Genomic DNA, 12,857 nt, shown 5'->3' with positions numbered 1-12,857 from the left:
TGTGCCGACCTGTAAGAAGGCAGCACGGCTTCACATAGCATCTTGAGCTACTGCCATGTTTTACTGAGGCAGCTTTGTTGGGATCGCTGTGTGGCCTTCGTAGGAAGAACACTGTTTTTAAAGTTGTGTTGTTATATATCTGTGGCCTTTCTGCTTGGGTAGTGGAGACTGATTTTGGTTGTCTTTGCGTATTTTCCTGTACTCCCCTCCCTTGTGAGAGCTCTTGATTTCATTTGAAACAGCTGCTGTGTCGGGGAGGGTTGTTCCCTCTAAGGGGGAACCTTTTAACAAGATGTTTTATAGCGTCTGATCCAGCATTCACTAATTTGGCTGAACTAGGAGGTAATAGCCCAGCACCAACTAGGCTTAGAAAACTGGGTAAATCTCTTAGACCCGAGCAGGACCTAGCGTATGATGGGATTCTGGGAGGCTGTTTTTCCACTGCCTGTATTTATGTATCCAGGGTGTTAGAACACCGATCCTGCAGCTCTCTGCCATGCAAGAAGGAGACTACACGTACCAGCTCACAGTGACTGACACAACCGGACAGCAGGCCACTGCTCAAGTGACTGTGATTGTGCAGCCTGGTAAGGTCCAACCTGAGGTGCAGGCTCTTTGATTGGCTGGTCCCTTTACCCTTGGGGAAGAAGAGGGTCTGGGTTCTGAGCTGAAAGAGGGGGGAAGTGGGAGGCACCAATCCACAGAGCACCCGGCTGCTTCTGTTGTCCTAGCAACTTCTGTTGTTTATTCCTCTGGTGCTTTTTCTTCATAGCTTGAGAGGAAGAGTATGTCACAGCCTCAGCTCATGCCCTTGCCCTTCGCTAGTTATAGTGTCGTCAAGGCCACAGAGCAGAGAGAGTCTCTGCCATCCCCAGTCCTATCATGTGCCCTTTGAGGACCAGCCTCAAGCCTACTTCCTCAAGAAAGCCCTGTCTTAACTCTCGGACCCTTTTATGTGCACTGCTATGGCATAATATTTTGCATTCAGTGTGGCATTGTAACTTCATTAAATTCTGCCGTGTTCTTTCGGAACTGTTCTGTTTCAGCCTTGCAGTCTGCGTTGTGAGCTTCCTGAGTACACCCCAGTACATAGCTGTCCCACGGTATCTGACAGTTCTGCGGGCAGAGAGGCGGAGTCCTCGTGGCTTCCGGAACACATGGCCCGATTGGATCCTCTCCTTTCCCAGCCAGGCTGCCTGCTTCTGACCTCCACGTCTCTGTCTTCCAGAAAACAACAAGCCCCCGCAGGCAGATGCAGGCCCAGATAAAGAGCTGACCCTTCCCGTGGATAGCACGACCCTGGATGGTAGCAAAAGCTCAGATGATCAGAAAATTATCTCTTATCTCTGGAAAAAAACACAGTGAGTATTGACACAAACTCTTACTTATGCAGAGGCTCCAGATGTTTGAAGAGCACGGTTTTACTTGCTTTTTAAGAGTTTACTTGTTCTTGTTCACTTATTCAAGGGGCGGGGAGGGGAGTGACTGAGAAAGAAACTTTGCAATGTCCAACTTCAGTTCTAAGAAAATGATATAAAATAATTTTTCTAAGAAAAAAAGAATGCCTACCATCAGTTAGTCCCCAGGTAGTACTTTGTGATCCTGGTGCTTTCGCAGGTGTAATCCATCTGCTGAAATGCATAGTTTAATTACACTTGAGAGGCTGGTTGGAAGGGGTAATGGAGCAGAAAAATACTGTTGCTCAAAATTAACTGGGTAAGGCCGGCAGGGGGATGGGACAGAGCAGCTATTAAGGAGAGTTGGAAATTCATCTACAGAATGAAAGCACTGCTCTGTTACCGTTCCCTTGAACAAGACTGCACTTACCAAGCATGCTAGCCAGAGGCAAAGGCGGTAACTGAAATAATTCTAATTAAACTAGAATTACCAAATTGAACCGTTCCTAAATCTCGCGGTTCCTTTTGTCTCCTTTAAACCATGACAACTGGGATTCAAATTATATGCAGGACCCTAAAAGCAGTGAAAGAATTCCAAGGAAGAGTTACAAGTTGGAAAGGAGTTAAATTTCTCTATCTCCAAAGGTAGCAACCACAGGACAGCTGGGCTATTTAGTTTTTGTTCTGGTTTTTGGTCTAGGGCACCAGAGAATAGTGGGAAAGCGTTGTTTCTGCATTGTACGTGGCTTATGACTGGTGAATTGGATTCTAGAAATTATTTTTCTCTGCTCTTGTTTCTATCTTTTTGAGAACCTAATCTTTCCCAGCGTAGGGCGTTTTAGTTATAACTATTGAAGATACTAGTGGTGAACCTTTTGGTTGAGTTTTATTAGTGTTTACAGCAGAAATAATGCTTAGCAAGCTTCTTGGAGAAGCATCTGTTTCAGGGAGGGCTACTAGGGTCAGAGATGATAGATTTGAACAGTGAAACAAAACAATGGTATTTGCAATGCCATCTGCAAATATGCAGATGTCTCTGGTCTTCCTGTAGTTTTAGGGGAAGCTCTGGGGTGTTTCGATTCTTGAGCAGAAGGGCTCTCTGGCGCGTGCAGTGTTGTGCTGGATGTGGGCACAGAGCAGGTGTCCCGGGCCCTCTGAGGCCCCTGTCCAGTAGCTGGAGGCAGCTTTGCTTACAGAGCCACTAAGAAGTGGATGGTTTTGCCCTGAGAATTCCACTGCAGCTTTGGCCCATTTCCTTCTCTGACTTTTCAGCAAGAGTGAGTTTGGCATGGGATTAAGAAATACATTTTGCTTCTTTGCTGGCAAGAGCTGAACCAACTACTGGGCCAGAAATACTTTTCAGAAACATCACTCGGAAGTCATTCTTTTGATCGGAGACCTCCCTGGAGCACTTCCTTTCCTTTACAAACTGGAACAGCAAAGAGTTTGAATGTTCTAGAAGCTCATATAAAGGATAAGGCTGGATGTATTTGGAAGCTGGTGAATGGAATTTTCTGCTCAGCAGGTAGCCTGTATTTTGGGGCCAAAAGACTCTGTCCAAATAGAATATTTTAAAACTTGTCCTCTCAAGGTCTGGGAAACAATAGTTCATGTGTTCGCTGAGGCAATAATTGTCTGCACCTGCTGAGTCAGGGACAGGAGAGCAGCAGGCACAGCTCCATCCTCTGGTTTCTCTCCTTGTCCAGGGGCCCTGATGGGGTGCAGCTCGAGAACGCTAACGGCAGTGTTGCCACTGTGACGGGGCTGCAGGTGGGAACCTACGTGTTCACCTTGACTGTCAAAGATGAGAGGAACCTGCAAAGCCAGAGCTCTGTGAATGTCATTGTCAAAGAAGGTACCTCCCTGCCTCGGGTTGGTGCAGCAGCCTTTGGGTCGGATAACTGAGAATTCATCGTCTCTTGTTTGGCTGAGGAATTGATCAGAGACAGGGTGTGGGGGAGAAAGTTGGGTAAGGGCAGCTGTTACTTGCTTTTCAAAAACAACCTTCACTGAGAGTGACTGTAAGGTGAACTTTAACTTCTTGTGTTCCCTTTCCTCCTTCCTCCTTTCTTTCCTTCTCGCTGAATAGGGAAAGGATTAAGGTGTTTTTTTTTTAATGTATTTTATTGATTATGCTATTACAGTTGTCCCAATTTTCCCCCCTTTGTCCCCTCCACCCAATACCCTTCCTCCCTCCAGCGATCCCCTGCTTAGTTCATGTCATGGGTCGTGCATGTAAGTTCTTTGGCTTCTCCATTTCCTACACTACTCTTAACCTCCCCCTGTCTATTTTATACCTACCAATTATGCTTCTTATTCCCTGTACCTTTTCTCCCATTCTCCTCCTTCCCCCTTTCTGCTGATTACCCTCCATGTGATCTCCATTTCTGTGGTTCTGTTCCTGTTCTGGTTGTTTGCTTAGTTTTTTTAGATTCAGTTGTTGATAGTTCAAAACTATGAACATTAAAATGGCAACAAAATCACAACTATCAACAACTAAATCTAAGGATTAAGGTTTTTTCCCTTTGCATTTTTATTTTTCCTCTGTGCTGCTAAGACCTGGCATTCCTGTGACTTTCCTGCTCGCTACAGTGACACCTGCTGTCAGACCTTAGAATGGCTGTCCTGCACTGGCGCTGTCTGTGCTCGTCCTAGGAATCTGCATGTTGAAGCCAGCTGGAGGCAAGAGTTTATGGGCCTTGCTCCGGTTCGCAGGCACAATGATCAGTGATGGCCTTGGCCTTGGGCGAGGGCTATGAGCTGATGGTAGGAAAAACTGTCAGATATGCAGGTGACCCCCACCTGCGGTAACCTGAGCTCAGTAAACACTGGAAAGCACACACCTGAGTAAACAAAGCTGCAGGTGGGGTCTGGGTTAAGAGGTCTCTCCTTTTTCTCTGTTACAGTACTAAGGAAGGCATCAAAAAAGATGTTCAGAGAATAACATTTTAACCTATGTTTTATCTTATTTTAAAGATTTTATTTACTTATTTTTAGAGAAAGGGGGATTGGGAGGGAGAGAGAGGGAGAGAAACATCAATCAGTTGCCTTTTGCACTCCCCCAGTCAGGGACCTGGCCCGCAACCCAAGCATGTGCCCTGACTGGGAATCAAGCTGGTGACCTTTCCGTTTATGGGACGGCACCCAACCCACTGAGCCACACTGGTCAGGGCTTAACCCGTATTTTAAAGACAATTTATGGTATTAGCTGGATGAAACCTAAACTCCAAGGCTTTAATCCAACTGTGGGCTTTTGTTTCCAATTATCCTGTACCTCCAAAGCACAGAAACGGATTCCTTTCAGGGAGGCTGCTACGAGAATACTGGAGGACACTGCGCTGGTCCCCTCCATTGTGTGGCATCAGGAGAACATTTCTGGGTGCGGCTGTAGCCTCAGGGCCTGTGGCAGTGGTGGCTTTAAATGTGCACTGTTGCCGGCAGGGACAGGTGCTGGAACCAGTTCTCCATTTAAGATGCATTTGGTGTTTAACTTCCCCATAAGTGTCATGAAGAAGCATTTCTTTTTTCCCAGAATGTTATATTATTTCAATAATCTGTCTTTGCTTAGAAATGAACAAACCACCTATTGCCAAGATAACTGGGAATGTGGTGATAACCTTGCCCGTGGACACGGCAGAGCTGGATGGCTCCAAGTCCTCGGATGACAAGGGAATAGTCAGCTACCTCTGGACCCGGGACGAGGGGAGCCCCGCAGCAGGGGTGAGTGTGCCAGGAGCCGGAGGGCGGCGCCCGGCGACGGTGGTGAGATGGTGAGAGGAGGCCGGGCCCACCATCCTAGGGTCTGTGTTAACCAGGTGGTTCCTCTCTCACAGCTGGATTGCTCTCTGAAATCTGGGGGTGCTGAGTGACTGGCCGAGGGGCACTCTGCAAGCCAGTGTGGCACAGGGTGTGTTTCTGCTCCCCGATCCCAGCAGCTGTGGCTGCAGCGCTGTCGCAGAGCAGAGACTGCCTGGAGTTGAAGAGTGCGGCTCAGAGGGGCTTAGTGGTGACGGAGGCAGCCGCCGAGTCCACAGGAGGAGAGTGGTTTTGTTCTGCAGCCTGACCGTGTTGTTCACCCCCACAGGAGGTGCTGAATCGCTCTGACCACCAGCCCATCCTCTTCCTTTCCAACCTGGTCGAGGGGACCTACACTTTCCATCTGAAAGTGACTGATGCGAAGGGTGAGAGTAGCACGGACCGGACTACTGTGGAGGTGAAACCCGGTGAGTCTGTGTGTGACAGGCCTGGATGGCACTGCTGGGTCAGCCAAGCAGGGCCTCGGTCCCGAGACCCCGCTGGCCCCGGCCTGGACAGAGCCAGGTGGGATATCCAGCTTTGAAAAAAATGCAAAAACCCCAAGCTGAAAAATCCTTCGGGCCTGTCTGTGGCAGCATTACCCCTCCTGCCCACACAGGCACGTGGACCTCCCCTGCTCATCTCAGATGCAGGAGCAGAAACCCAGGCAGGGCTTGCTCAGCGTCACATGGCAGCTGTGTCGGAGCCAGGCCTCTGTGCCCCTTCCTGCAGTTTCTGCTCTGCATGCGACCGATGAGATGGGGCTCAGGTGCTCTGGGAATCTGAGCACAGGGATGACTTGAGTCACGATGTCTCATCAGCTCCAGATGCAGAAAACAATTTATTTTTGTGAGTTGAGCCTCAGGCTTTTTCTGACAACCCAGGGAAGGTAAAGTGACTGGTGTCCTTTATATTTTCAGATTTGCTTGGAGGCTTGTTTGGTTTTAGAGAGGAAGTGAGTGCGGGTGGGATAGGGGCCTACTCCATTATCTGGGCTGAGCTCCTGTGTGATGTTGCAGATGGGAAACGGGCTTGGCAGGTCGTCCATTCCTTGTCCCATCACTCTCTGTTTAAAATTAGATCACAAGGAGTCCAGTAATTATGCAGATTATACATCAGAACAAGCAAAGAGTACATTGAGGTATATGAATAAGTTATTCTGAATAATCATTGAATTTCCAAGTATAGAATACTTTTTTTTATAAATCTTTTTTAAGATTTTATTTATTTATTTTTAGAGAAGGAAGGGAGGGAGATAGAGAGAAACATCAATGTGCGGTTGCTGGGGGTCATGGCCTGCAACCCAGGCATGTACTCTGACTGGGAATCGAACCTGCAACATTTTGGTTCGCAGCCCGCACTCAATCCACTGAGCTATGCCAGCCAGGGCTCTAAGTATAGAATACTTTTTAAGATATAATCAGAAGTAAAACACAGTGGTTTCCCAGTTCCAGAGTTGAAAAGGCACTGTGAGCTGCAGTGTGGCTCCTTGTTTCTTGGCTGCCCGGCTTTCCTTTGTGTTGAGCTGTTGTGAAACCTGTAGGGCAGACACACTCGCGTTACTGGTAAGGTGGATGAGATGAGCGTTTTCCCTCCCATGTTGTAGGCAAAGTACAGCAAGTCACCGAAAATCAGATGTGGATCAGGAGAGACTGTTAGATGACCACTGTTAGATGGCTGCTGCCTGGCCGAGGGAGAGGCTTTATTGTTTGTTTTTTAATATTTTATATATTTACTTTTAGAGAGAGGGGAAGGGAGGAAGAAAGAGAGGGAGAGAAACATCAGTGTGTGGTTGCGTCTCACACACCCCACATTGGTGACCTGGCCCACAGTCCAGGCATGTGCCCTGACTGGGAATCGAACTGGTGACCCTTTGGTTCACAGGCTGGCACTCAATCCACTGAGCCACACCAGCTGGGGCAGGGAGAAGCTTTTAAAACACATGTTCTTTTTTTCCCACTCCCTTCACTAAACCCAGTTGCCTCCCTAATCCCTGCATATGCTTGGTCATTCTCAGGGTGACTTAGGGACCAGGAGCGCTTTCAAAGCTCTCCAAGCCAACACTGGATGCACCACTAAGACTTCATCAATGCCCCTTTCCATTTGAAAGGCAGTTGCATTTTTGATGCCCTCATTACTTTCTCTCCTGTGCCCAAGCACACGCACAGGGTGTGTGAACTCTCCTACTTCTAAAGCCATGACTGACCCACATGCTTTCCAGATCCCAGGAAGAACAACCTGGTGGAGGTCATCTTGGATGTCAACGTCAGTCAGCTGACTGAGAGGCTGAAGGGGATGTTCATCCGCCAGATCGGGGTCCTCCTGGGGGTGCTGGATTCTGACATCATCGTGCAAAAGATTCAGCCGTACACGGAGCAGAGGTAGCTGGGCAATGAATTGCGAGTGGGGGGAGGAGATAAGGAAAGACCAGGGCCCCCTGGGCTTCGTGACTGAGCTGAGAAAGCAGTGTGGGTTGGTAGAGAAGGGTGGGCTCTCTGACCAGGAACCACGCGTGCTGTGCCTTTCTGTAACGAGCTCTTCTCTTCTAGAACAGCTCGCGTGCTCTGTGTCAGACGCTGCGGCAGAGTGTCAGGGCACGAGGTCAGAAGAGGTCCACTGTGTGGGAAGGCAGGCTAGTGGGGGAATAATCAAGTAAACATACATCATCGGTACAGGGTGGATTTGCCAGAACGTGTGGTGTCCTGGAGGCACGGAGGCGAGGGCAGCGACGTCCTTCAGGAGGGCTGGGCTGGGGGGCAGGGGCGGGTAGTCCACGGATTTTCCACGAGCGGCGAAGCTTGCACTGGTCAAGCGTGGGAGGAATTCAGAACGGTCTCAGCGTGCGCAGTGGGCCTGCGGGAGGGAGGACAGCAGCTCCTCTGGAGAGTCACTGGGTTCAGAGAGCTCACTGGGCCCCGGAGCGCGGGCGAGGGCAGGACTGGCTGTGCGGACTGAGAAAGGTCACATGCAATCCAGGGGTTCAGTGTTAATCGTTAGGGCAGGAGGACTCAAGTGGTTCTTCATGCGTGTGACATTTTTGTTTTTTTTGTTTGTGAAGCAAGGAAATTACCATGATTTCTAAGGGGTTCAGCAGTGGGAGGGCCAGGCTAAAAGAGGGAGAGGCTGACGGCTGGGAGGGCCATCAGGACGCTTCTGGGCCAGTCTAGTAAAAAGGTGGTGAATGGAGGTAGCGGCGATGGAAATGGAAGAGGAAGAGAAGAAATTAAAACAAAATTCAGAGGTGAATCGATGGGACTTCGGGATGAGTGAAGTATCAAACAGGAGGCTTTGGTTTGGAGGCCTGAACAGGTGGAGTGCCGCTGACTGAGGCCAGGACACAGAAGAATGCCGTTTCTAAGAATGAGGCGGTTTTGACTGTTCTGTTCGGGGCGTCTTAGGGAGATGTTTTAGCAGATCATAGTCAGTACAGGCTGGAACTTGGGGTGGAGGAAAAGCCAGAAGTCGGGAACAAGAGCAGGAGCCAAAGCTGTGAGGACAGATGAGTAGTCACACTGGGAGTGTCGAGAGGGCCAAGGACAGAGCTCTGGAGAACAGCCATATTTAAGGGGGAAGCTTAGAAAGAAGAGGCGGCAAAGGAAACTGAGAAATAGAGCGGTGCGGGGAGCCAGGTGGAGCTGGTCTCCTGGAAGTTAAGGGGGAGCAGGGGGTTGGGGTGCCAAGGGATTCAGGTGCAGGTGCCCAGCAAGGTTGTGGGTGTGTGATGGTGAGAGCATTTTACTTAGGTGTTGGGGGCAGAGGACAAATTCATCTCATGGTTTGAGGAGATACAGAGATGGTGAGTATAACAACACCTTTTTGAAGAGGTTGGTGCTGAAAATAATTTGGGGGACATCAACAGAACACTTTTTTAAAAAAAGATTTTATTTATTTATTTTTAGAGAGGGAAAGGAGGGAGAAAGAGAGAGAAACATCAGTGTGCGGTTGCTGGGGGCCGTGGCCTGCAACCCAGGCATGTGCCCTGACTGGGAATCGAACCTGCGATGCTTTGGTTCGCAGCCTGCGCTCAATCCATGAGCTATGCCAGCCAGGAACAGAACACTTTTTAAAGGCAGGAAATACTTGCACATTTTTATAGACTGAGGGGCAGGCACAGAGGAGACGCAGAAGGCAGAGTTTGGGGAGGGGGTTGTCAATGGACACAGGCCTGGGGGACCGAGCCGGAGCAGCACTCTGGAGACGGGAGAGGAGGGAAGATGTGCTGTTGTGGGCGAATGCAGAGGGAGCGAGCATGGAGTTTAAGACCGTAGGTACCAGCATCCTGTTTTGTCTCTGAAACTGGAGATGGGCCCATCTGCCGTGAGGCGGTGGGAGTGAGGTGGGCAGCCCACGGAAAGTGGGAAAGGTTGGGGACAGCAGCGCCTGGAAAGGCTGCCGGCCCTGAGCCATACTGGGGTCTCAGCTGAGGTTAGAGACACGCGACGAGATCGGCGGTTCCCGGCTCGGGCTACGTCAGAGAATCAATCACCTGGGGCTTTCATGAACACGCCACTACCCCGGCCTCACCCCAGAGATGACGGTGCTCTCGTTCTAGAGTGAGGTCTTGGCACCAACAGTCCGAAAGCTCCCAGTGGACCTAATGTACAGCTGGGGCTCCCTGGGTCCGAGGCAGCATGGGGACCAGGACTTTCTTTGTGAGCTCTGCTCAGCAGCGGGGGGGCAGGCAGGGGAAGTGGCTGCTTGGATCCACCCAGGCTGGTGGGAACAGGCCGGACACAAACCGTGCTGGTGAGAGCAGTGAGGAAGGGCGTGCTCGCAGGCTAGCTGTCGCCGGGGGCCCGGGGGGCCCGAGGGAGAGAGCAGCATCGGGTGGCTGGGTTTCTGGCTTCGACTGGGTTGGCTTAGCTGAGGAATTCTGGAGAGATTGGGTCATTGGAGGGAGCTAGTTCATATGTTATAGTGGGGAAAGTGTGGCCCTTCCCAGACACGGTGCTTCACCTCCCCAAACCTGTTGTGTCTCTTGTGAAGTGCGGGTTCCCATTTTGTAGGCTGTTACGGAGGGTCCAATAGGACAGCGTTTGTGTAGTCCCTGCCACACAGGGAGTGCTCAGTGAGTGGTTATTATGCATTTACTTTGACACATGTTGGATTTGAGGTGCCTGTGGAGGGTCTGGGGTAGATATTCTGGCAAGCATTTGCAGGTAGATATGGTCATTCAGCAGCGGCATGGGGAGGGGAGATAAAGATTTGAGATTTACTGGTATATAGACAGAAGTCGAAACTATAAGCATGGATTAGATAACTACAGAAGATAATGAGAAATGGACCACAGATCTTCTATGTAAAGATTTGTTTCTTGATTCTGGAATTTGTGATACCCCATTGTTAGCCTTCTGCAGCTGGCTTCTAGAATGTCTTTCCTGCCAGTGCTTCCCAAACTTGTATGTCATGCCACACGGAAAATGATGCTGTTTACATAGCACTTTGGGAATAAATGGACTTACCCTGTAAGCAGCTGGTCCCCCCCAGCTGTGCCGTGTGCTGAGGGGTCCGTGTGTTGGGCGTCCCTATGAACCCAGCGTGACTCCCGGAGTTGGGAAGGTCTGTCTGTGAGACGAACATGAAGTCAAGAAGCAGGGCACCCAAAATTGAGGCCAAGCCAAAGACAGGTGTGGTGCCACCCAGGTGTGAGTTCAGACGTGGTCTGCCTCGGACGGAAATTGACAGGAAGCAGATTCTGAGCATGGAGTGACATAAACTTGTACCAGCCACCCCATTGTGGAGTCTTTCTTGTTGCTGTCATAGTAACGATCATTTTGGCTAATGGATAATTCTTGGATGCCATCTAATTATTTACATTTTACAAAGCATTGTGGTTTGGCTTACAAGAAACCCACGCACAAACCCATCAGCACCACAGTCTCAGCTGTTAATGGTAGCAGGGATGTCGTCATAACCAAATCCCCATTTTCCTGACCTGCGGTTACCTGTTTGGCATGGGTTGTCTTGTCAGCTGGGGCAGCGTAGGGCATTCTAAAAGCACAGGCTGTGGAGTCAGGGACATCAGGGTTGGGATCTGGCTCTGCCATCATTAACTGTGTGACCTTGGGCAAGTTACTTAACACCTCTGAGCCCAGTGCTGTCCTCCGAAATGGAGCTGACGCTGTAACCCTTTCTCACTGGCTTGCTGGGAGAGAATGCATGTAATTCTCAGCGCAGGCCCTGGCTCAAGCAGAAGGTACTTAGCTACTGCTGTCGTTGCTGACAGCTCCGGCTCATTCATACGTACTGCTGCATGTCTCTACAGCACCAAGATGGTATTTTTTGTTCAAAATGAGCCTCCCCACCAGATCCTCAAAGGCTACGAGGTGGCAGCGATGCTCAAGAATGAGCTGCGGAAGCAAAAGGCAGACTTTCTGGTGTTCAGAGCCCTGGAAATCTACACTGTCAGTGAGTAATGCTGGGATGTCGGGAACAAGAGCCTCCCCGTGGCCACCCTCACCTGTCGTTCCCCCCATCCTTTGCCTTTACCCGCTGTGCCCCAGGAACACCGAGATAACCTCTTCCCCCGACTGTCACGTCCAGGAGAGTCCTGACTTGTCGAGGCTCTTAACCTGGGGTCTGTGGGCCCCTGAGATAGGGTTCAGAGGGGCTGTATGTTTGGGGAAAAATTACATCCTTCTTTTCATTAACCACTAACCGAACTTGATTATTGCCCTCAATTATGAAAGTAGGCAACAGACTACAGTATCATTAATGGAGCCTGTGACTTCGAGGCAGTGGAGTCACAGATGATTTCGTATCGCACAACCTGATGAAATTGTCTTACTCATCACTCCCTCAGAGTTATCAGTTACTAGATCCACTTCCAGATCTTGCCGTTCCTTTCATTCTTTTTTTTTTTTTTGAATCATCACTGGAGGACATGCTTACTGAGTTTAGAGAGAGGGGAAGGGAGGGAGAGAAAGGGAGAGGAACACTGATGGTTGCCTCTGGTATGTGCCCCGACTCAGAGACCGGACTCAAAACCTAGAAATGTGCCCTGATCAGGAATTGAACCCCTGACCTTTCAGTTTATGGGATGATGCTCCAACCAACTGAGCCACACTGCCCAGGGTGCTGCTTTATGTTTTAATAAAAGCACACATATATTATTTTAAAAGATCATATTCTTAGGTATTAAAAACATGTTCAATGTAATTACTTTCCTTTGTAATACTACACATTTTATTTTGGCAATTAAATTATTCGGAGAAGGGCATCTGCGGGACGAGAAATGTTAACACCTGCTGGCACACAGAAAGAACCAGGTGGAAACAGGCTGGAACCGTGTTCCAGTGGCTTTTCCCACTGCTCCAGTCCCACCCAACCAGGATGGTAATCCCGGGCAACGCGCCCCAGCTGTGGAAGCTCCTGGGGCCGGTCTCCGGGGCACTGCACCCCAGGCCGCCGGGCGGGTGCTCTCCGGCGCACAGGCACTGGGAGCGGGCCTTCCTCTGGCTCTGACCCCTGTTGTCTTGTGTCTCTTTGCCGCTGTGGTCAGCGTGCCAGCTGAACTGTTCAGACCACGGCCACTGCGATTCCTTCACCAAACGCTGCATCTGTGACCCTTTCTGGATGGAGAATTTCATCAAGGTGCAGCTGAGGGATGGAGACAGCAACTGTGGTGAGTGTTCCGCTTGGCACTGAGCCAGCTGACTTGGCACC

At 49.9% G+C, this 12,857-nt stretch overlaps 1 protein-coding gene across 5 annotated transcripts in view; it reads left to right on the top strand.

The window, feature by feature from the left end:
• KIAA0319L (KIAA0319 like) overlaps nt 1–12,857 on the top strand; it is a 98,568-nt gene that overhangs the window by 77,448 nt on the left and 8,263 nt on the right. For all 5 annotated transcript variants that reach the window (XM_045858457.1, XM_045858459.1, XM_045858460.1 and 2 more), the window contains 8 exons: nt 464–587; nt 1,229–1,361; nt 3,104–3,252; nt 4,966–5,117; nt 5,482–5,620; nt 7,414–7,573; nt 11,458–11,600; nt 12,694–12,816. In XM_045858457.1, the coding sequence (XP_045714413.1) occupies nt 464–587; nt 1,229–1,361; nt 3,104–3,252; nt 4,966–5,117; nt 5,482–5,620; nt 7,414–7,573; nt 11,458–11,600; nt 12,694–12,816 (1,123 nt within the window). The remainder of the gene's footprint in view (nt 1–463; nt 588–1,228; nt 1,362–3,103; nt 3,253–4,965; nt 5,118–5,481; nt 5,621–7,413; nt 7,574–11,457; nt 11,601–12,693; nt 12,817–12,857) is intronic.

The sequence above is a fragment of the Phyllostomus hastatus genome, unplaced genomic scaffold, assembly GCF_019186645.2.
Source record: "Phyllostomus hastatus isolate PE091 unplaced genomic scaffold, TTU_PhHast_1.1 phas_scaffold_182, whole genome shotgun sequence".
Classification (NCBI taxonomy): domain Eukaryota; kingdom Metazoa; phylum Chordata; class Mammalia; order Chiroptera; family Phyllostomidae; genus Phyllostomus; species Phyllostomus hastatus.
Note: the sequence above shows the minus strand (reverse complement) of the source record. Positions and strands in the feature narration are given on the sequence as shown.